Here is a 24,009-nt window from a genome sequence, read left to right as displayed (position 1 = left end):
CACCAGCCCTTAATACACACCTGTTTTGTTCAAGCTTGTAATTAATTAATTTTAAATCATCAGTTTTATATCACAAAATTGTTTTGATCATTTTATACTGTTTTATATTTGTATTTTAACTTATGTACACTGCCTAGCGTACAGGTCAGACGGTATATAAATATGATAATGATCCCTCCCTCTCATGTAAGGCCTCATCAGTGCTCACAACAAAAAGTTGACCCTGAAAAATTATTGCATGCATGCATGCATTCAAACTCAAATTCTAAACCAGGTCTGCTCAATGTAGGCCCCCCAGCTGTTTTTTTTTTTTTTTTTAAACTAAAACTCCTATAATCCACAGCCATGGTGGCCAATAGTCAGGGATTATGGGAGCAGTAGGCCAACATTTGCAAAAGGGCCCAAGTTGAACAGCCCTGCTCTAAATCTAAATGATGTTTTATGCTTCCCAGACATCTCAGCTCAGTCTCATAGATAACCACCTAATTAGAGCAAGTTATTATTACCACAGAATACACTGAGCACAGCAGTTCTCAAACTCTTCTTCAAGGCAATCACTTACCCCTGTGATCCAAAATAATCTTTTATTCTTATCAAAAGTGTTCATAAAATCACAGTAGGGCAATACACACTACAGCTTATTGACTGTGTTTTGAAGTTCATGTCTCCATGGCAGTGAGTTGGAAAATATTCTTATTCATTGATTGGTGACATTCAAAACTGCTACACTGTGCATGTAGTACATAAACTTAAAATTTAGCAGTCTTACCAGAAAAAAAAGTTATAAATCCTCTATCTCAGTGATTGTAATGTTACTCTTAAAATGTTAAGGCTCATATTTTAAGATGTCATAAAACTTTTAATTAGCAAGGGACCCAGTGGACAACATCCTATACTTTGAAAATCACTGTGTTACAGAAATGGTTGAAGAATTAATCATTCATAGTATTTACATTTCTCCACCATGGTCAGTGGCAGAAGCCATCCATAAGAGAAATATGCAAGAATAAATGGGTTCAAGTTGAAATAGTACAAATTTTAGTTAGATTTCAGGAAATGAATCCAATTTATGACTAGAAAACATGACAAATTGCCTACAGAAGCTTTAATATTCCATCTTTCCAATTTTCAGGATATTAGCTGAGTATGTCAAACAGCAAAAGTTTAAGGCATTTCTACCATTGCAGAGGTATGAGACTTCATGGTCCTTTCTGTTCCATCATTTATAGCTAAACTACCCATGCAGCAGAATTGCAATTCCTAACAATTTTACAGAGCCACCAACTAAAAATATTTTTGAAAAAGCTTGGAGACTACTCCAGGGGTTCTCAAACCTTTTGATACTGGGACTGCCCCTACCCCCCACAAAATAATGTAAAGTTACACAAACCCCACCCCTGTGATTAAAGCTCTCTCTCTGCTTCCCATTGCCCCAACCATCCCCGTGCCTCTCAAAGACATCAGGTAAGTCTCCTGCCTTCTGACAGCTCCCTCCTAGCCCCCTTTAAAGTTGCCTGTGACTCCCTCCTGCCCCATGGGTCCTGACTCACAGTTTGAGAAGCTGAACAGGCTCATGTGTAGTGAGATTAGGGTAAAGCTACTATGCTGATGAACCCAAGAAAGCACAGAACACACGAAGGATTAGAAGGTACACAGACATGCCACTAAAGGTTTCAAGACAAAACCACAAGTCTGTAAGAGATGTAAGAAAACATTTTTAAGCCTTTATTTACAAAAGCTTTAAAAACAAATACCCTCTTATGCAAATGTCTTTGTTATTTTTCTTTAAAAAGGACCACCCAGTTACATCATTGTAACTTAATGAGGAAAAAAAAAAGAAAAACAAGTACATAGCAAAAAGATCAACTTGCTGAACATTTTTGAGATTGACTTCTATTGATTTTCAGTGTAGCCGACATATGTCAAATGCTGCCACAGGCACTCCATCATTTCAGGATAGGGTTTAGCTATTCAATACCAATTAAAAGTCTTCTTGCACAACTGCTCTGGGTGTGCATGCTCTGCATGGTTAAGAAAGTACTTCATGGTCCTTTAATAAAATAATGCATTTATAAAATATATTGCTAAGAGACTCAAAAAAATAAGCTAGCATTACAAGCCTCAGGTAACTTTATTAGGTACAAATAGATTTGTTGTTTTACAACAAATACCTTTGTAGCAGCTACAAAAAGGACAAATCTATCTTCCTTTTTTATTAACTCAGTATCAAGTTGGCTTCAGATCTTTGGATCTCATCCTTAGTTGACTTGTGTTCATCTATTCAAGTACACAATAAATAAGGTTTTAAAATAGAAAGTATTGTTTGGGCACAGCTTGCTGGAACAGGAGTAAGGAAATAAATCCACAATGAATGTGTGCTGTTAGTCTAACTGCAGTTTCCATCCTTCCAATTATTCAGCTCAGACACACAAAAAGCAGAACACCACAGAATCTTTCCTGAAGGCTATAAAGCTTGTTTTCAGACGTGGGGGCAAACAACAAGGAACTTATCCTGAACACTTAAACGACCAGGAGCTGCGTAGGGTACAGATGCATTCTTGTGTGGCAGCCCCTCAATCCAATGTAGTGCACACAGGAGAGATTCCTTATAACTCCACTTAGTTACCTCCATCACAGAGCAGTATTAAACTGGCAAGCCAATTAGAAGCTGGTGTGTGCAGGACACACTTGGAAGACCAAACACCAGTTTAGATACAAGAGCAGTTGCTAAGATTTCAGTAGTTTTGAAAAGAGATTATGCAGCGAGTGTGGTTTTGTTCAATGGGTATGAAACCTGGGGGGAAGGGGGAGAACAACGATGAAGTTGCCCCAAGTTGGCAGAGGACTGTTTTCTCTAGGTAGAAAAACCAAAACTTCAGATAAAACAGAGGATCTGACTCAGAGTCACTCTTCTAAAGTGCAAATGTGATGGTCCACAATCTTGAATAGCTAAAACTCCTGTACACTGGGAGGGAGAAACATCAAATTGGGGAAATGGTTACAATCAGTGCTAGTTCAGTTTGGGGAAAGAGGGTGGGGGAAGATAATAAAGCAATTCTAAGACCAATTAACGTTTATCAGAAATTTCATTATCGTTTTCGCTTTCCTCTTCTATCTGCCACACTGCTCCTACACGTGCTTGTGTACAGGTGGGCAAGGTACAAGGCCACATTTAACCCAGAAATGCCTACACATCAAGGTCAAAGAACTGGGATAAGAACAGTCAGATTTAGTACATACAAAGGCAGAAACCAAAGTGTGCTGATAAAGGGAGGTAAAGAACACCTTATTGTCCAAGGGATTCAACCAGAGATAAAACCTATGTACAAGCATGTGGAGCTCAGAAAAAGTGGCTTTCCATTTCATGTCATGATTGCTTGTTGGCTTCTTCTTCATATGCATTTCCTGTCCCATTCTGTACATAAGATGAACCAGAACCAAGACCGTACAAATGACCACAGTACTTGGCATCATCAATGTGATCTTCAAAGAACATCTGAAAAATATTTAATCACATCAGTATTATTGGCCTTTCTTTGAAGGCAAACAGTGAATAAAGCAACTGTTTGTGTGAGTATTTCACTGCTTGAAACTCAAACTAGAGCAACTAAAAGACTGCCTTCTATGCTTGGTATGAAACCCTTGCCCCTACTGCCAATATGACATGTTGGTTTCCCCCCCCACCTCAGAAAGACTGTACTTTTTAACAGCTGCAGTGTTTCCCATCACCATATCTGCATAATGGAAAAAACTATATGAACAATGGGAAATAATGCAGCTGTTACATTTCTGCCCATCGTATACAGCTGCTAGAGGAACAAACACTGTCAGGAGCGGGGTGGGGGAAGCGGGTAACCCTATTGCCAGTTAATATCAAATTTGCCACCACACACCAGTTTTGCTGGTAGGCATAAAGGGAATTGTGGGTGCTTGCCTAACAGCCTCACCTCCACCATGCTCTCTCTTAACTTCTTCTGAATCAACACAAATATAGCAGGGCACTGACAAACACCCAATCTTTCCTCATTCCTTCACCAGGAACAGAATTACATAGGAAGGAACATAGGAATCTGGCATATATTGGATCAGACCATTGGTCTATCTAGCTCAGAATTGTCTTCACAGACTGGCAGCAGCTTCTCCAAGGTTGCAGGCAGGAATCTCTCTCAGCCCTATCTTGGAGAAGCCAGGGAGGGAACTTGGAATCTTCTGCTCTTCCCAGAACAGCTCCATCCCCTGAGGGGAATATCTTCCAGTGCTCACACTTCTAGTTTCCCTTTCATATGCAACCAGGGTGGACCCTGCTTAGCTAAGGGGACAAGTCATGCTTGCTACCACAAGACCAGCTCTCCTCTCAAATTAATTCCTCTCGACTAATTCCATGTTAGTCCCTGACTGCTCCAGATTAGCAGTTCCAGTCAGTCCATCAGGAGAAACCAGAGCGTTGTAGCTGCAGCCTAGTTACGCCTCTCCGTTAATTTTTTTTCCTTACTCAAGGTGGCAGCAACAGTAGCAGGCACCATCGTGTCACACCAAGCCCTGCAGCAGAAACTGGTGCTTTGTTTCGGCCTTCTAAGAAAACAGTGCAGAGCACCAGAGCAAAGGAGCGAAAGGTGTACAAGTATTCTCTATGGGTGGACATTGCAGACTCTAGGAAGAAAAGACAGGAGGGAGTGATAGAATATCATGTCATGAAAGCATGACTGACTCAGCCTCATTTAAAACAAGTGTTGGCCTCACATGCTTTTCTTCCATTTGCAACATACATCTGAAGTCACCCCATGGGAGGGCATACTGCTGCCTTTTAGTCATGCAAACTGGTGCCGAGGGCAGGCTTCAAAGGAGAAGTCACACAATGGCGCCTGCCTCCCGAGGGGCAGTTACCCCTATTCATCTTGATGGCTATAGGCTGCCTCCAGTTCAGTGGCAAGGGAACAAGAGCAGAGGGATGCCTTCATCTTCTGCTTGTGAGCTTCCCAGGAGGCATCTGGTTGGCCACTGTGGGAAACATGACGCTGGACTAGATTGGCTTTGGGCCTAAACCAGAAAGGCTCTTTGACACATTAAAATGCTAAGGTTACCTTCACTGGCCACAATCCCTGTGGGGATTAAAAATGACCTTCATTCAAGTTCCTCAAACAAAACCAAACATATTCACACTTACCTCTCTCATTTTGAAGAAAGCCATGCCTGTAAGTAAAGAATCAGATCCTGCCTGATGTTGTGGTCCTATCCTCTCCAACTCTAATTGCTCAGCAACTTCTTGCAATCCACCCTGAAAAAAGAGAATGGCTGAACAATCAAAAAGCTTCCGAGTTATGACATCAGGTCACAGAATAGTAGATGAAGAGTGAGTCTGTCTGTCTGTCTGTCTGTCTCTCACGCATGCACACACACACACGCGCGCACACACATGCATATACACACACAGAGTTTCTAGCAGAAATTTTTGAGAGGAAGTGAAATCCACAATGAACACACTGCTGAAAAACAGTTTTTCTTTTCATCTCAAAATCCTGGTGGAAATCTTCAGTGATGAAAGTAAAGACCTTCTGCATATCTTCATACTGAATCTTTGGAGCACTACATCTTTCAAACACTACAAGGCCCATGTCAAAGCATCAAGGATTCCAGGTCAGTTCAAACATTTCTTTACTGTTTCTTGGTGCAGTCTTGAAGAGGGCTGGGGGTGTTGCACTGCAGTACACTGGCTGCCAAACAGCAACCAAGGTGAAGAAGACAGCCCAGTTTGTATAATCTCCCGACTGGTGAGAAGGGCTCCAGAGCGGGCTGCAGGGAAGGCAAGTTAGACTTACCTTCCCCACAGATGACTGCTCCTCCTGTGCTGGGCGTGCTGTCCGCGTGCCCAGATGATTCCCTGCACACCCAGGCAGTGGGGAGGGTCGGGGCCAGGACAACACAGTGCATCATGGGGATCCCTGCAGTCTGGCAGCCGCGGATGAGCAGGAAAACAAGGTTAGGTGAGCGCTCGCTCTCCTAACCTTGTTTTGAAGGGAGGCTTCTTAGGCGCATTTGCCACTGTGGTGCTGCTGGAATTGGCATGTGAACCTGGTGGTTCACAGCCCAGTTTTGTACACGTGTGTGAATAGCCTCATGGAGTCATAATCACTGTTCCCTTTAAGGTGTGCACACGTGCACGCACTCACAAGTTTTCTGATGTCTGCTCAGTTAATTTTAGATCCCACTCAGGTTGAATCAGCAGCCCCACTCTGAATGCATGTGCACACACTGTGCCTTGATACTGCCACCCAGAACAAAATTCATTCTGCACAGAGATGAAAAAAAGTAGAGAGACTACTGGCCATAATATGGGCAGTGTCTGCAAGGCTGTAAATGTACCCCCACTCCTGCAGTGGACAGAATGCTTGTATATTGTTGTATGTGGTTTTTTTTTAATGTTGTTGCAAGTTGCTACGAGGGGTTCTAGTGTAAACTAGGAAATGGTGCTATATTTTAAATAAATATTTTTCAGATTAGGAACTGCGCAGGGGAACAAATCATACAATCACAAAAGCATTACTGGGATAGGTACTTAAAAGGTTATCTGAAATAAAGACTCCCTCCTCTTACCACTCAAAGCTCAAGAGCCTATTTTTCTACCTTTCAAGACTCTGAGACAGCTCAAGGTTTGAGAATCAAGGTTTTAGAATCAAGTGTTTTATTTTAAAATGACAGCTAGTACAGATTTCAAGCTCTGGAATTTAGAGCAAGTAATATTGAACAGAAAACATAGCAGAATTCCTCTCTGCAGAAAACTGTCAGACAACTTTAAAAAGGGATTCTGAAAGGGAATCTGGCATAAAATATCTCAAAAACTAAGAGGCATTCGAATCTCTTTCAGTCCTTGGATATGATCACAGGCCAGCTTTGTCAGAGCACTGCTTGCTCTGCACAGGCCTCATCTCTGTCCAGCCTCTAGCTTTATATAATCTTGCCACTCTTCTTCTAAGCTCTCCACCTATCTTCTATATGTTTCATCCAGCTGCAGGGAAAAAGGTTGGGAATGAAGATAACGAAAGGCAGTAGCAGAAAGGGGAAATGAATACAGAATTGGGAGAGGAAAACATTAAGATGCAGGAGAGATGGCAGTACTATAGGAACCTGGGGCAAGTTACCCAGTGTGTCCTATGATCCATCTTCCCAGCAGACCCAAAAAGAATCTGCAAGAAAACCCTCAGGCCCTTAAAGTGTTACAAACCTAACAATGGGAGCTTTCATAGCATCTTAAAATAGTGGTTAATGTCGCAGCAGTACTAATAGCAGCAGCAGATAGACAGACAGACAGACAGACAGACAGACAAATAGCTAGCATTTGTGTAGCTGTTCCAAGTGTTCAAAAATGTTTCATAGTAATGAATTCTCTTGTTGCAATCCTTACAACAACCCTGTAAGGAAAGTTTGTATTATTAGCCCTATACTGCAGCTGAGGCTGAGAGGGAGCGGCTTGCCTGAGGCCACTTTGGGAGATCATGGCAGGGACCCTGAGTTATAGCTTGGTCTGTTAGCAAGAACACCAGGGATTAGCAAATCCTAGATGCCGGGCAGCGATGGTGCCTAGAAATTTAACTGTGGCACCTTGACTAGGATATTCAGAGACAGAGTTATTTCATAGAATCACTATTTGTTCTAGGTAGTCCTGTTTCTGTTCTAAGTCTGTTACTTGTAAAGAGTAGCCCATTTACCTTTCCCTCCACAATATTGATAATCAAGTGCAGTAATTTCGTCAAGGGTCCACTATCTGGCTCCCAGATCCCTCCCCCACCCCCGGCAAAAGTCAAGGCTTACAGTATACAACATCAGCTCTCAATGTGCATCTTTCCCCTAGACACTCACATTGCCCATTGCAGCAGTTCTATTGTCCTCAAGATAAATTTAAAAGATGACAAATTAGGTATTCTAAAAGTAAAATAGTAATTTATTGTTCCACATGTAACAAAACAATGTATTCACTAGCACAATATAAGACAATTTAGCAAAGCAGCTATAGAGATTTGCCCATGTGCATAGAGAAGATTCCCATTATGAAAACATTAAAGAACATTCATTTTAATTCCACTAGTAGAATGGTTGCATATAATTCAAGCAAAGGGCTATAATGAAGTCATGCAAAACTGGAAAACCTATTCCTATTACCTGTACAGCCACTTCATATTATCAGAGAAGTACACTCCGTATAATTTCTTTATGCGTAGGTTAAGAATTCTCACTTTGCACCCCACCCAAAAAACCTTCAGCCAAGATTTGTAGTATCTGCATCCTCTTCTTTAAAACAATCTATAATATTCCTAGTCTGGGAACAATTCATAATCCAGATTTCGGAGCAAACTGTCTTAACATCCATCCCATCAGGCACGCAGCAATATTATCAAGAATGACCAGCTACCCTTAACTAGGACTTCACCACACTGCAGATCAGCATCCAGTTATCATCGGCTACCTGCTTACATATACACACATTGCTTTCCTTCATAAATTCTAAGCTATCCCTTGCCTCAGGTTAATTCTGCACCTTTAATTTCCGTATCAGTTTGTATGGCAGAGGATTCCTTTCACAACTGTTTCTGTTAACACAAGAGCAGTAATAATCCACTTTGCTGTTCTTCCTTTCATGCCTCCGTTTTGGGTGTTCTCAGTCTAACACATCACCCAGTGTTATTATGCCTAACAGAACAAGCCAGTTACTAGCTCTACTGGCATCTAAGCAGAGAGGTTTTTAAAAAAAATGTTATGCTCAACAGAACACAAACACATACAAAAAACCACCCTTCGTTTCTTGACATGCTCTGCTGCTCTTGTGCTTGCCTACCGAGGTGACATAGGAGTGAATAACACTTCTATTTAACTTTCCCACTAAGCTGCTGTAAGAAGTCTCAGACTCCGTTCACACAGGAGCCTTAGAGAGTGATGCCAGCTGGTGAGAAGCCTCTGGGTGACTCTAATAGCTATTGGTTCCGATAGCTGCTGCAGACACCCATGGAGAGCCTTCTTCATTTCCAGCCAACTCTGTGATGTCACTTTCTTACCTTCCAGAAGCACTCAACTTCTTAACGCATATGGGGAACAACATGAAAACTACTACTAGCCAAGGCAGCAAAGGTGAGAGTAGGCTGAAAGGAAGCTCCCTGCTAGCAGCTACAGCAGCCGTGAGAAAAGAAGACTGCTATAGTCGCACAAAGTCTCCTCAGAACTTTCTGTTTAGAGCTCCTGTGTGACTAACGTCTTAAGACTTGTGGTTCAGCATTTTCCTTACCCTCAGGCTCAGAAAACAGCAGCCCCGCAGTGGAGTAGGCAATTGCGACCAACTGAGAAAAAACGAAAGATCTTGTCCGCTCACACAGTAGGATTTGTGTCACCTAAGCTTCGTGCAGGCCACTGCAATCTGTTTTTGAAACTAGGCTTCAGAACTATGCAGCACCAGGGGCTACTTTTAAGCCGAGAAGGGAACAAGACACTGGATCACTGCCTGAAGTGCACGTCTCTCATTCTACAGCAAACACACACAAATGCTAGAACATGACTGTTATTTTGTCACAGAAAGGCCCCACAAATCTAATTGCACAACCTTGCCTTCATCTTATCTTTAACTAGTTAAGTTAACTAGTTTTTTCTTTTTCTAATACTAAACACACTAGACTGACTTAAGGCGGGCCTGCTCAACCTAGGCCTCCAGCTGTTTTTAGACTCCCATAATCCCCAGCCACAGTGCCCAATAGCCAGGGATTATGGAAGTTGTAGGCCAACATCTGCAGGAGGGCCGAAGTTGAGCAGCCCTGACTTAAGGTTTAGTCCTCTTTAAAGGGGTAAACATGTGTCTGGGCTGTACCAGTTTCAGAGTGCAGGTTATAGCCAACATGAGTGAATGCTTCTCCATACAGAGATGTACAAAAACAAGGCTAGAACCCTTCTCTCAAGCATCTACATTTCTATGGGGATGTTATCAGTGAGGTTATTTCTCTGTGAGAACTAGGTGTAACTTAATAGTTTAGAGACAACTAGCTGAACCCGCACAGAGCATCTGTGCGGTAGTTCACTTCCTTTTTGGGGTTAGTTGGGAGAATTTGTTTGGCTGTCTCTCCCCCCCCCGCGCGCCTCTCCCCCCCCCCCGCGCACCTCTCTCGCTCGCGCTGTCTCTCCCCCCCGCGCGCCTCTCTCGCCCGCGCTGTCTCCCCCCCGCGCGCCTCTCTCGCCCGCGCTGTCTCCCCCCGCGCGCCTCTCTCGCTCGCGCTGTCTCCCCCCGCGCGCCTCTCTCGCTCGCGCTGTCTCCCCCCCCGCGCGCCTCTCTCGCTCGCGCTGTCTCCCCCCCCCGCGCGCCTCTCTCGCTCGCGCTGTCTCCCCCCCGCGCGCCTCTCTCGCTCGCGCTGTCTCTCCCCCCCGCGCGCCTCTCTCGCTCGCGCTGTCTCTCCCCCCCGCGCGCCTCTCTCGCTCGCGCTGTCTCCCCCCCCGCGCGCCTCTCTCGCTCGCGCTGTCTCCCCCCCCGCGCGCCTCTCTCGCTCGCGCTGTCTCCCCCCCGCGCGCCTCTCTCGCTCGCGCTGTCTCCCCCCCCCGCGCGCCTCTCTCGCTCGCGCTGTCTCTCCCCCCCGCGCGCCTCTCTCGCTCGCGCTGTCTCTCCCCCCCGCGCGCCTCTCTCGCTCGCGCTGTCTCTCCCCCCCGCGCGCCTCTCTCGCTCGCGCTGTCTCTCCCCCCGCGCGCCTCTCTCGCTCGCGCTGTCTCTCCCCCCCGCGCGCCTCTCTCGCTCGCGCTGTCTCTCCCCCCCCCGCGCGCCTCTCTCGCTCGCGCTGTCTCTCCCCCCCCCCCGCGCGCCTCTCTCAATCACTAGAGTCTGCGGCCACCACCGGTCGCCAGGCCAGGCCCGCCAGTGTGGGCCGGCCAATACTCCTACTCCCCTACCCCCCAATCCTTCTGCCTCAGTCCCCTCCCCACAAATCCTTCTGCCCCAGCTTGCTCCCTCCTCCGTTTCCACCTCTTTCTCTCACTTTCTCTCTCTCTCATTCGTGCTCCCCTCCCCCCGCCTCCGCTTTTTAGCCTGCTTGTGTTTTACCTGCTGGCTGTTGCCACATCCTCCTTCCTCCAGTCCCTAATGTCGGGTCGCCAAGTGTTCAGCCAGCTCCTTCCTGCAGCCCTCCCTCTAGAGAGCATCTTCCGAGGCCAACTGTTTGTCTCTGCCCAGCCAGGCTCCCCCGCTTTCTCTCCCCTCCCTTCTGTCCTAGTCCGTTCAGTTCTCCTCTCCACTTGCCCGCTTTCCTTCCTTTCTTTTCCTCCCCAAACGGCCCCTTCCCTACGCGGCCAACAAGCCAATCCGGCATCTCCACTGCCCAGCCAATCCGCTGGGTTGCCGGGACGCATCCCCACAGAGGCACGTCTACGAGAATTAATATAATAGATACTGTAAAGTACATTCCTTATCCAGAAAAGAAACACTATAGCACAAACAGTTCTTTAATTCCTGCGGAGAGAATTATACCATTTACCTTGAGATTTTTGCAACTCTTCATAAGGTACTTCACATCATAAATGACAGGGAAAAACAATCTCAGGATCTCAAAGAAGTCCAGTTCTTCCTCGGGTAAATTGGAATTCGTCAAGATCTTGATCAGATAACCAAAGTCATAGCCACTGTAAAAGTAACCAAAAATGGAAGAACAAACCCTAAGATTAGACGGGTAGCCATTCCATAAGATCTCCTCTCTTTCACAGAATAACTACAACCCCAGGAATCGTCTACCTTCCCTACATGTGCATCCCTTCCAAGATTATAGGTGCTCTGTGATTTCAACAAAATCTCTTTACATAGTTGAGTTGTCCCAATCACTGATGTGAATGGGGAAAATACAAATAAATATCTAAGAGAGCGCCTTCTTTTACATGATTCCCACCGCACGTTAAGGTCATCTGAGGAGGTCCGTCTCCAGTTGCCACCAGTTCGTCTGGTGGTGACGCAGAGGCGGGCCTTCTCTGTAGCTGCTCCTGGGCTATGGAATGCACTCCTGGCAGAAATTCGTAATTTGAGATCATTGCTGTCCTTCAAGAGAGCCCTTAAAACATACTTATTTGGCCTGGCCTTCCAGAGTTTTAAATGATTAATTGTTTTAAACTGTTGCCCTGATTTTCAGGGCTTTTAGCTGTTTTATTGGTTTTATTGTGTTTTAATAGTTTGATTTTAATTGTTAATTTGTTTTAATTGTTTTTATCATGTTGTGAACCGGCCTGAGCCATTTTGGAAGGGCAGTATATTAAATCAAATAAATAAATAAATATATATATGTGCTCCAGGGAGCTTTGATTTGGATCTATTTCTGATATAGGGCAGCATCCAGTCAGTCATACCTATGTCCCACTGAAATGAATGGGACAAGTTAATCATGACTAACTTGTCCCATTGATTTCAATGGTGCTTGGATGTAATTATTCTGGATGCTGCCCATAATAATCTCTCACTGTGTTCAGTCATTATTGTTCAGTTCAGATGCAATACCAAACCCTGATTTGGCAACACAAGAATGAGCCTTGAGCTCTACATGCCCTACAGACTAGCTAGTTGCTGTCTGATTTTCAGAAGAAGCCCTGCAGCAGAGGAAGAGACCACCTGCTTCCCAGACAGCCCCCAGGGGGAGAGACTGGTGTTCGCTGTCTGCTGCTGCTGCTGCGTGCCTGCCTGTAGGAGAGGGAGAGGGAGAGACCATCTGCCAGCTCCATGCCTGACCTGTGTGGCTGTGGCTACTCTGCAGGATCGGGGCCCAGGAGTGACTCAGCAGTTCCTGCTTTCCATCTGACCAGGGTGGTCATCTCTGGGCCTATAAAGGGACGCTGCTTGTGGCGGTGGGCCCACCACTGAAGGAGTGACACCAAAGGGGGTCTTCCCTTTGGGGGAGCCACTTCGGGGGGCAGTGAGGGTGAGGGCCAGGTTTCCTGGAAAAGAATTCACATGTGGGTGGGTATTTAATGTTGTGACTTCTGTTTTAATTAGTCTTGGGTGATTCTGTTTTAATTCTGTTTATAAATGTGTCTGGGCTTATCCAGAGATGGGGAGACAGGGAGCGTATCCACTGATCATGGGATGGCAATTCCAGTCGTGGTGCGGAACAGAAGAAGTAATGTTGGCAGGCCAGGGGGCCATTACAGGGGAAGAGGACTTGGAAACCTAACAGCTGTTTCCCCTTCCAGCTGTCCTGCCAGCCTTTTGACCATGGGGAGCAGTGACAACCAACCTTGGAACCTCACCTTGCTCCTTTGTAATGCCAGGTCAGTCCAGAACAAATCAGAAACCATCCATGATTTGATTCTGAATGAAGGCACCGATCTGGTATGTATTACTGAGACCTGGCTGGGGGCCCAGTGTGGTCCCAGCTTCTCCCTCCAGGGTACTCTGTTGAGAAGCGGGTGAGGGACCGTGGGCAGGGAGGTGGAGTGGCTGTGGTCTATCAGAATAACCTTTCCCTTACCAGGATCCCTGTTGAACTTTCGGACCATATTGAATGTGTGTACTTAAGTTTGGGGAGAAGGGATAGACTGGGACTTCTGTTGGTGTACCCATCACCCCACTGCTCAACAGAGTCCCTAACTGAGCTGACAGACTTGGTCTCAGGCTTGGTGCAGGAGTTGCTCAGGCTTGTGGTGCTGGAAGACTTCAATGTTCATTTCGGGACCAATTTGTTCAGGGCAGCTCAGGAGTTCATAGCGGCCATGACAACTATGGGCCTATCTCAAGTGGTCTCGGGACCAACAAACACTGCTGGTCACACATTTGATTTGGTCTTTCACTCTGATCAGGGTGGTGTCCCGTGGGTGGAAAATTCTGTGATTCCCCCATTGTCATGGACAGACCACCATCTGGTTAAGGTTGGACTCACAGTCATTTCCCACCTTCGCAGGGGCAAAGGACCTATTAGGATGGTCTACCCGAGAAGGTTATTGGATCCAATAGGATTTCAAGAAGCCTTGGAGGGATTTAGTGTTGGCTCTGCCGGTGATCCTGTTGATGCCCTGGTGGAGAATTTGAACAGCACACTCACCGGGGCAGTAGACATGATCGCTCCTAAGCGTCCTCTCCGAGCCACTTCAAAACTGGCCCCTTGGTATACAGAAGAACTAAAGGAGCTGAAGCGGCGAGGTAGACGACTAGAGCACAAGTGGAGAAAGACTCGGCTTGAATCCAACAAATTGCAACACAGAGCACATTTGAAGACCTATGCTCAGGAAATACATGCGGCAAAGAAACTATTCTTTTCTGCCCTTATTGCACCTGCAAGTTCACGTCTGCTGAAGTTGTTCAGGGTTGTGAGAGGACTAGTATGTGCACCTCATCCCTTAAATCAGAATCTAGAACCACAGATTACCCGCTCTGACGTGTTTAACTAATTTTTGTGTGGAAGAAATATCTTGTATTCGGGCCGACTTAGAATCCATCTCCACAGTTACTTCAGTGTCTGATGTGGAGGTGTCCAGCAACTCCTCTTGTGTGGTTAGGTTGGATCAGTTCCAGTTTGTGACTCCTGAGGATGCGGACAAGCTGACTGGAACGGTGCGGCCTACCACCTGTTCTCTTGACCCCTGCCCAACATGGCTTATACTATCTGCCAGGGGGCTGGTTGTAGAGGGCCGGGTAGAGATTATAAATGCTTCTCTGAGGGAAGGTAGGGTGTCTTCTTGTCTTAAGGAGGCAATTATTAGACCGCTTCTGAGGAAGCCTACCTTGGATTCCTCAGAGTTGAGCAGTTACAGGCCTATCTCCAACCTTCCGTGGCTGGGCAAGGTAATTGAGAGGGTGGTGGCTTCCCAGCTCCAGACAGTCTTGGAGGAAACTGATTATCTTGATCCATTTCAGACTGGCTTTCGGGCAGACTGTGGGGTGGAGACCGCCTTGGTAGGCCTGATGGATGATCTCCAATTGGGAATTCAGAAGAAGTGTGATTCTGTTGGTCCTTTTGGACCTCTCAGCAGCTTTCAATACAATCGACCATAGTATCCTTCCGGAGTGTCTGAGGGGGTTGGGAGTGGGAGGCACTGCTTTGCAGTGGTTCCGCTCAGGCAGGTTCCAGATTGTGTCCCTTGGAGACTGCTCTTCTTCAAAATCTGAACTTTTGTATGGTGTCCCTCAGGGCTCCATATTGTCTTCAATGTTGTTTAACATTTACATGAAACCACTGGGAGAGATCATCAGGAGATTTTATGCAGGGTACTATCAGTATGCTGATGACACCCAAATCTATTTCTCCATGTCAACATCATCAGGAAAGGGCATAACCTCCATAAATGCCTGCCTGGAGGTGGTGATGGGGTGGATGAGGGATAACAAACTGAGACTGATTCCAGATAAGATGGCGGTAGTCATTGTGCCGGGTCAAACCTTGTAAGATGAGTTTGATTGATCTGCATGTTCTGGATGGTGTTACACTTCTCCAGAACAGGTACGCAGTCTAGCGGTGCTTCTGGATCCAAGCCTCTCCCTGGTGTCCCAGGTTGAGGCAGTGGTCAGAACTGCCTTCTATCATCTTTGGCTGATACGCCAGCTGCATCGGTTTCTTGTGAATGACCTCAAAATGGTGCTATATCTGCTGGTAACCTTGACTGGATTAGTGCAATGCGCTCTATGTGGGGCTGCCCTCGTATGTAGTCAGAAACTACAGTTGGTCCAGAATGCGGCAGCCAGATTAGTCTCTGGGTCATCTCAGAGAGACCATATTACTCCCTTATTGAAGGAGCTACATTGGCTGCCAATATGTTTCTGGGCAAAATACAAGGTGTTGGTTATAACCTATAAAGCCCTAAATGGCTTGGGCTCTGGGTATTTAAGACAACGTCTTCTTCATCATGAACCACACCGCCCATTGAGATAATCAGGAGAGGTCCGTCTGCAGTTGCCACCGGCTTGTCTGGTGGCTACTCAGGGACGAGTCTTCTCCGCTGCTGCCCCGAGGCTTTGGAATGCGCTCCCTATGGAAATAAGAGCCTCCCCATCTCTGACAGCTTTTTAAAAGTCTTTAAAGATGCATCTGTTCACCCATGCTTTTAGTTAATATTGTTTTAATGGTTTTAATGCTATTTTATAATATTTCTTTTAAAAATTTAAATTGTTGTAATGTTTTAAACTCTTTGTTTTTTGTTTTAACTAATGTTTTACTTTTTCTGTTTTTATTTTGTTGTAAAACCACCCAGAGACGCAAGTCTTGAGTGGTACAAAATATGTTAAATAAATAATAATTTTCAACATACCATAATTATATTCAAACCAGCAAATAATGGCTTCTGTTTGCCCTCTAAACTAGGTTTGCAACCATGGAGCCAGTGTATCAAGTGCACAAGACTTCATCCTGAGAAAAACCTGCCATGCCCAACAGATCTTCAACTAGTTTTTTTGTTGTATTTTTGTAATCTGATAAAAACTAGGAGCGGCTACCATAGAAGGAGCAAACAAATTTCCATTAACCAGCTACCTGTAGTTATCTTTGTGTGTAAAATATTTCCTGTTAACTAAAGGTAGTCACAGTTGGCCCCCCAAACATGAAACACAAGGAGCAGGATGGAGGTCCACCCATGCTAAAGGACTTCTAAACCTCTCCTCCCACTGCAGCTTCTTATGCACCCCAAAAAGCTATTCCCCCAAAGTCTACCCTTCCAATTTGGCACACAAAGCTGAAGTAGAATCAGGAAATTCAAAGCACCCTGGTTTATTTTTGTGCTTGTTCAAGCAATTGGGCATACATATGTGTGTGGCTCCTAAGATCCTAGTCAAATATCTGCTGTTGTTTAGAGATGCAAACTTTTATTTTAAAAGAAAACATCCTGAGGGTATACTTAATAGCATTGAAAATGTGGACTTGATCAGTTGTTTCTCTAATAGCTGATGAGGAATATGCATATGGATGGGGTAAGATATCCATTAGAAGCAGTTTACTTATTAAAAATTGAGCAACTAAACCTAGTGCTGCTCCATAGCTTTGTATCAAGTGGTAGAGGTCAGAATATTTCACAGCAAAACACTGACTTTTTTTACTTTTAATTCTCTATAACTGCATAAGGTTCCCAGGTTCCTGCTTCTAGGAGCTATCAGAGAAATGTAAAAAGGCAATGGTGTAATCATTTCTTTGCTCTCAAGATGTTTGGTTAGAAAAAGAAATCTGAACAAAGAGAATTAAAATCATCTAACTTTTTGAGGCTTTTTCCATATTTTTACAGGCCTTTGAGCTTGTTTTATGGAAATAGCAACAGGGAAAAAAAATCTAGACAGAAAGCCACCTAGGTTAACCGTCACCATTTCTTCCTTCAATAAATTTGATTTTAAGTAAGTTTTGCTAGTAGTCGTATTTGAATTTTTCTTGCCACTACATTTATGATACCACTCACACCTTTGGGGCATATTTTAAGTGAGATTTTTCTGTCAATTTTAAAATGCAGGAAATATTCTGTCCCAATAAGCACATTTTATTCCTACTAAAATCAGTATTTTTTAAAAAATTAAATGGAAGAGACAAAGACAATCCTTGTTTAATCCTAACGGTCTACTACCATATTCTACCAATACCATTTTAAAAGTACTGTATCTTTACAATTTTAAATGATACAAACACTTTATGTCCACAGTAATAACCAATACATACAAATCTGACAGAACAAGCCATCCGTGTTTATATTCCATCAACTATCAGTTTGCTTCTATAAAGCCTTGACAACAGCTTTAAGTGTTTTCCCCCTTGAGGCTCATCTCCATTTTATAAGTTTTGCCTAATCCTCCAAACATTCAGAGATGATGAGCAGCTATTTGTTTGTTTATTAGCATTACATTCCAAATTTCCCTAAGCTATTCTTTAACTTATGCGTAGAAAAAGGTTGCTTACCTATAACAGATTATCTGGGAGTGATCTGTTGACATTCATAAGTATGGGTTCTGCACCTGCGCAGGATCATCTGGGTAGAGTTCATTTGCTCCTTGTGGCACCAAGAACCACCCCTTGCACGTGCTACGCTTCCGTTGATATCGGTGGTTCGGTGCCATTCCCTTGACAGCTGTTAAACTGTAGTGACTTGTAAGGCGCATAATACTTGCTGTCTATCTTGCTATCTATCTTGCTATCTATCTATCTATCTATCTATCTATCTATCTATCTATCTATCTATCTATATCCCCTTTAAAAATTTATTTATTTATTTATATGTCACTTACTGCTGCAGGGAGGGTCTTATGAATGTCAACAGATCACTCCCAGATCATCTGTTACAGATAAGCAACCTGTTTATCTGGATCGTGATCCGTTGACCTTCATAAGTATGGGTGATTAACAAACTTCCCCTATTGAGGGAGAGCGCATTAAGCTAAAGCAATACCTTTTAAGGAACACCCCTCCCAAAATTTGCCACCACATCAGAGCAAAGATCTAGTGCATAATGTTTCACATATGACTGTTCAGAAGACCGTGTTGCACCTAGACAAATGTCTTTAAATTTTATGCCAGACAGACAAGCTGCTGAAGTAACATAAGCTCTGGTGGAATGAACCCTGATGGTCTTTGGCAGATCTACAATCTGGTGTCTATATGCCAGGTAAATGAATTCAACTATCCAATGGGATCAATATTAATGCCTAGATATCACATGGTCTTTCAATTCACCTTTATAAGCCACAAAGAGGTGTCTTAAGGAGGTTTTGGGTCTTTTTTCATATCATATAGAATAATAAAGTTCATTACTTTTCCACTGGTGTTTCTGGATTTCTGAAAAAATTTGGAAGAATAATATTCGGGTTTAAGTAGAAGTCCGTTACTATTTTTGGATGGAAATCAGGATCTAACCGAAGGACCACCTTATCCTGGAAGAATTTAGTATATGGTTCATCAACATGTGAGGCGGTCAAATCACCAACCCTGCGTGCTGTAGTTATCGCAATTAGAAATGCAATCTTCAGAGAGATGTTTTTGAGTTAGGCCGTAGCCACTGGCTCAAACAGCTTTTTAGTCAAAGCTGCAAGGACTAAGGACAAGCTCCACTGGTCCAATGGTTTTCGTATCGGCAGGTACAAATTACTAATGCCTTTCAAAAATTGTTTGCAGTATAGTTGGGAAAAGACAGTTCTCCCATCCCAACCTGCATGTCGTAAAGAAATGGTCTCTAGATTAACTTTGACAGGGACATTTGACAGCCCATTGTTTTTCAAATTGGTTAAGCAAATCAGTGTATCTCTAACCAAGACTGCAGTTAGTCTGAATTAATGTGATCTATCATATTCCCTAGATCTTCTCCACTTGTAAGCATAATTATGCCTAGTGGGGGCCTTTTTATCGTTTAGTAATTTTATTGTTTGCTAAAAGTTTATCCTCCAGGCTGTTAAATGTAGAGTTCTTAGATCTGGATAAAGCACAAGGCTGTCATCTTGGGACAGAAGATCCACGTACTGAGGGAGCATGCAGTATGCCCCTTTCAACAGTTTGAGTACTGGAGGAAACCATACCGTATTTTGTGGACTATAAGACTCACTTTTTTCCTCGAAAAATATCCGCCAAAATTCAGGAGCGTCTTATATGTTTTAACAGTTTACTATGTTAAAACTCTGAAAAACTGGATTAAAATTAAGGTGCGTCTTATAGTCCGTAGCGTCTTATAGTCCGTAAAATACGGTAGTTGCTTTGGCCACTAGTTATCAGAATGCACTGATGCATGTCCTGTAGTATCTTGGCGACAACTCTGTTTAACAGAGGGTAAGGTGGGAACATATAAAAGTAACCTTGTGTCCAGACAGATTGGAATCTCCTCTCACACCCAGACCTATCCCTGCACTGGAGCAGTAATGACTGCTCTTCTTGTTTCCCCTGGTCACAAACAAGTCTATCATGGGAGTGCCCCAAGCACTGAAAACTGGTAAGAGATATTTTAGATGTATGGACCACTCGTGCTGTCGCAGAACTTGTGATTGGCTTACCGCATCTGTCAGAGTGTTATCTATCCCACTTATGTGAATAGCCTGCAAAAATATCCATTAAGCAATGCACCAATTCCAAATCTGAAGACTTAGATGGCACAGTGAACGAGACACAGTTCCTCCTTGTTTGTATATATAAGTTATTGCTGTTGTGTTGTCCAGCTGAACCTGAACAACAAGCCTGCTCAGCTGGGACTGGATAGATTTGAGCACATAGTATACTGCTAGCAGTTCTAGAAAACTGATATATAGATGATGTTGTTGCAGCAGCAGCCAAAGGCTCTGAGCCTGGTGTGTCCCTGAGTGCACTCTGCAGTCACGTAGAGAAACATTGGTAGAGATCCATGATGATGGCCTTGGCATCTCAAACGATATGCCTTCTTGCAGATTTGCTTGTACAGTCCATCAACTCAAGGAGTTCATCACAGTCTCTGGTACTGTCAGTACCAGAGCTGCAGCTTTTGCATGCGGAGGCAGACATATCACCCCATTGAAGTGCATGATGCCATCAGGCCTAGTAGCTTCTGCACAGTATGCACTCTTTGAGTTGGATTGACTTGAAACATCAGAACTAAGTCTGTGGTAAGAAGAAACACCCTCTGCAGTTGTATGTATATTAAAGCTCCTATGCAATCTATTCTTTTCACAGGTGTAAGGAGCGGCTTCTTCCAGTTCACCTGGATTCCCAAATCCTCTAGTAGTTGGAGAACAGCTGAGATCTTCAAATTTAACTCATTTTTGGTTCTTGCTGCCAGAAGCCAATCATCCAGGGAAGGAAGAACAGTAATACCCTACATTCTTAGATAAGCAATCAACACCACCACGCACTTGGTGAATACCTGTAGGGCGGTTGCCAGACCGAAGGAGTACATTGTATTGGAACACAATGAAGCATAAATAGTTCCTGTGATTTTCTTGTATTCCAATGTGAAAGTAAGCACCTTTTAAATCCAGCATTGCAACCCATTCCTCCCCATGCAGTAGAAGAAATATATTTTGAATGCTATCATTGAAACATTCTCAATAAACAGGTTCAGGCAACGAAGGTCCATGATTGGACAAATGGCCTCATCTCAATTTGGAAATAGCAAGAGTAAAAATCTCTGTTCCACTCTGTCCACCATACCAGGGAGATTGCCCCTTTTTCCAATTAAGTTTTGACATTGTGGTGGTCTTGGCGTAGATTTCTGCAAAGCATTGCTTAAAGGCCTCTGAAGACAAGTTGGAATGTTGCTAAAAGAGGGTATGCCACGATGAATGTCTATATTTAGCCATGAAAGCTTTATAGTTAGCTATTTTAAGAGAAAGACATATTTCCCTTAAAAGGGAATATGCCTTCCGGCCCAAGAAGATGCCTTCCAGCCCAAAACTTCCAATTTGTGGTCCTCTTTATCTTTTTTTTTTGGTGGTCCTCTTTATCAACTGGAGTTGTGTGTCTGCACCTAGATTTAGATGTTGATGCACAGTCAATAACCAGCTAATTAGGCACTGGATGCCTCATCAAATACTCTCTGCTGAATTCTGTATAAGCTCTCCAGACTGATGTAGGTGTTGATGTCTGAACAGCAGCCCAGGCTGACTGAGCAGCCGTTGAGATCACAGGCAGCAGTGGTAGTTATGCTGGTTATGAAGATGCAGAGGACTTCATGAAATCATACAAAGGGTCATGCAAGTCTGGTCCCCCCCCCTCCAAATCCAGACCCAGCACTAATGCCAGCTCCTCAATCTGCTTATGGTAGGAGCAAAGCTCCTACGTGGAGAGATCGATGGTGCTGTAAGGACCTCAGGATTCAGATCCGATGGGTGTTCAAATACATCTGATGGGTGTTCAGTCACCACTGTTTGAGTTGGCGACAGTCTTCCTCAGAAGATTCAGGAGGCTCTGAATTAGTGGTAGGATTTGGAGTAGAAATTTATTTGTGATTGTGTAGTTTGTAGTCTGTTTGGGTACCAGCTGTGCCTGAACTCAGGACAGGTTGTCTAGGCCACAGTTTCTCAACCACCGGTCCCTGGACCGCTGCTGGTCCATGAAGGGTTGAGTGCCGGTCCCTGACTGGGAGTCAAACCCCTCCCCCCAACAACTGCAATCAAGACTCTCGCTTCCTCAATTTTGCACATGGCAACAAAGAGGAAGAGGAGGAGTATCACGGAGGCGCAGGACCCTGCTTCCACCTTGCCTTCCCATGCTGCTGAGATCTTCCTACAGCTATCTTATTCCCTATCTTTACAGCTTCAAACTGTATGCGGTGCGGGGGCATGGAGTGGGCGCCACTTGAAGGGCTACTGGTTCTTGCATGCTCTTTGTCTGCAGCCAAAGACTGATTGATTGATTGAAACCCAGCTGCCTAGTGCGGCCAAGGCGCCTTGAGAGGGAACGCTGTTTCCCTCTTGCATCAGTGGAGTGTTGTGGTCCCTCAGCCCCCTGTAGCCCCCTGTAACCCCCTGGTCTGCACTGCTGGTGGAAGATGGCGGTCCCTTTTGTGACCATGCCAGGGGGTGGAATCTCTGGCCAGGATCATGCCTTGGTGAGGGCTAAGCGGCAGAAGGAGGGAGGAGGGCCGCCTTGGCTCAGACTTTGCAGAAAGGGAGTGCAGGTGGACCTTCCTCAGGGGAGGAGGAGCAAGCACACGTACCAAGGAGGGCTAAGTGGCAGAGGGAGGTGGCGTGGTGCAGGGGAGAGGCAAGATACTATTTTGTGCGTTCATGCAAAAGGGTCATTGGATGAATGGCACTGGAATTCAGTGATCCTGAGGATTTGATGCCCAGCGCGGTTCGTGTCCAATCCCAAACGATTTAAAACCAGCTGCCTGTTGCGGCCAAGGCACCTTGAGAGGAAATGCTGTTTTCCTCTTGCATTGGTGGGGCATTGTGGTCCCTCAGCCCCCTATAAACCTCTGGTCTGCACCGCCGAGACGGTGGTCCCCTTTAGGACCTCACCAGGTGGGGAGGGGGACAGCCTCTGGCCGGGATCATGCCACGGTGAGAGCTAAGTGGTGGAGGGAGGGAGGAGGGCTGGTCTTGGCTCGCCTTGCAGCTACACACGGTCAGCATGTGGGACCACAGGAGCTGCATGGCCCCAAAGGCAGGCTGGTGTGATTGGTGCATGCAGGGGAGTTGGGAGGGGGTGCAGAGGCACACGCTTTGAGAGAGGATGGGGGAACACCTGCTACACTCTGGTGCGGAAGCACAGCGGCGGCAGCTCTTGGACACAGGTGACCTTCCAAGTGCGGTCTGGTGCACCATTGCCTAGCCCACCAAGAACAGTGCCTTGTCTCCCCAGCGAGGAAAACGAGGCATCCACCACTACAACACCCCACGCCCACGCCATCTCAGAATCGCCCCCTTCCCTTTAATGCCAGGTCCCCACCGCTCTTCTTCACATTTTATTTCACCATTTTAAAAAACCCATTCCCAGCGCCTGCCACGTAACCGTTTTTAAGGAGTTTTGGAGGAGCTGTGCGGGTTTCATTAGGTCCGCTTCACAAAGTGCACATCTGAGAGCAGGATCCAGATCAAGCCAGGTGATCATCACTAAGCAGCATTGACACAAATGAGAGATGACTAAATTAATTTCAGTGGGTGGTCCTGACTAATGTCGTCTTGATCCAGCCCTGCGACTACACAACTCCTGCTAAAACTCCACCTCCATCATGAGAGGGTTAAACTGTAGACTTTGGGCTCTACTGACAACTTGCCCAGCTCTCCTCTCCTCACCTCCTTTTTGCTTTGCTTGACATCCAGCCTGATGAAGAGTTTTGGGGAATTCAAAAGCTTGCTTGTGTGTTGTTTTTGTTGGTCCCATACAGCTTTTGAATTTTTCTCATTGTCCAACATCCCCTCTCCATTGAGTAATCACAAGCACCCCCACCCCACACATACTGAAGACATACTGGAAACATATTTGTTCACCCAGGCTTTTAGATTCAGGGGTTCTCAACCTTGGGTCCCCAAATGTTGGTAGACTTTAACTCTCATAATCCCCAGACATAATGGCCAAATGCCATTGTGGTTGGGGGTTATGGGAATTTAAATCCACCAACATCTGGGGACCCAAGGATGAGAACCAGTAATATTCCATGTTT

At 45.0% G+C, this 24,009-nt stretch overlaps 1 protein-coding gene across 6 annotated transcripts in view; it reads right to left on the bottom strand.

The window, feature by feature from the left end:
- Positions 1-1,702: 1,702 nt before the first annotated feature.
- Positions 1,703-24,009, bottom strand: part of CNOT7 (CCR4-NOT transcription complex subunit 7) — a 37,196-nt gene continuing 14,889 nt past the window's right edge. For 5 of the 6 annotated variants that reach the window (XM_053251453.1, XM_053251451.1, XM_053251455.1 and 2 more), the window contains 3 exons: positions 11,490-11,634; positions 5,165-5,275; positions 1,703-3,496 (listed from right to left, as the gene is read on the bottom strand). In XM_053251453.1, coding sequence (XP_053107428.1) covers positions 3,368-3,496; positions 5,165-5,275; positions 11,490-11,634 — 385 coding nt within the window. In that variant the 3' untranslated portion in view covers positions 1,703-3,367. Of the gene's footprint in view, positions 3,497-4,492; positions 4,651-5,164; positions 5,276-11,489; positions 11,635-24,009 lie in introns of all 6 variants that reach the window. The other variant, XR_008307590.1, reaches the window with a different exon arrangement.

This window comes from Hemicordylus capensis, chromosome 5 (assembly GCF_027244095.1).
Source record: "Hemicordylus capensis ecotype Gifberg chromosome 5, rHemCap1.1.pri, whole genome shotgun sequence".
NCBI classification, from domain to species: Eukaryota; Metazoa; Chordata; class Lepidosauria; order Squamata; family Cordylidae; genus Hemicordylus; species Hemicordylus capensis.
This window is presented reverse-complemented; position numbering and strand designations above follow the sequence as displayed.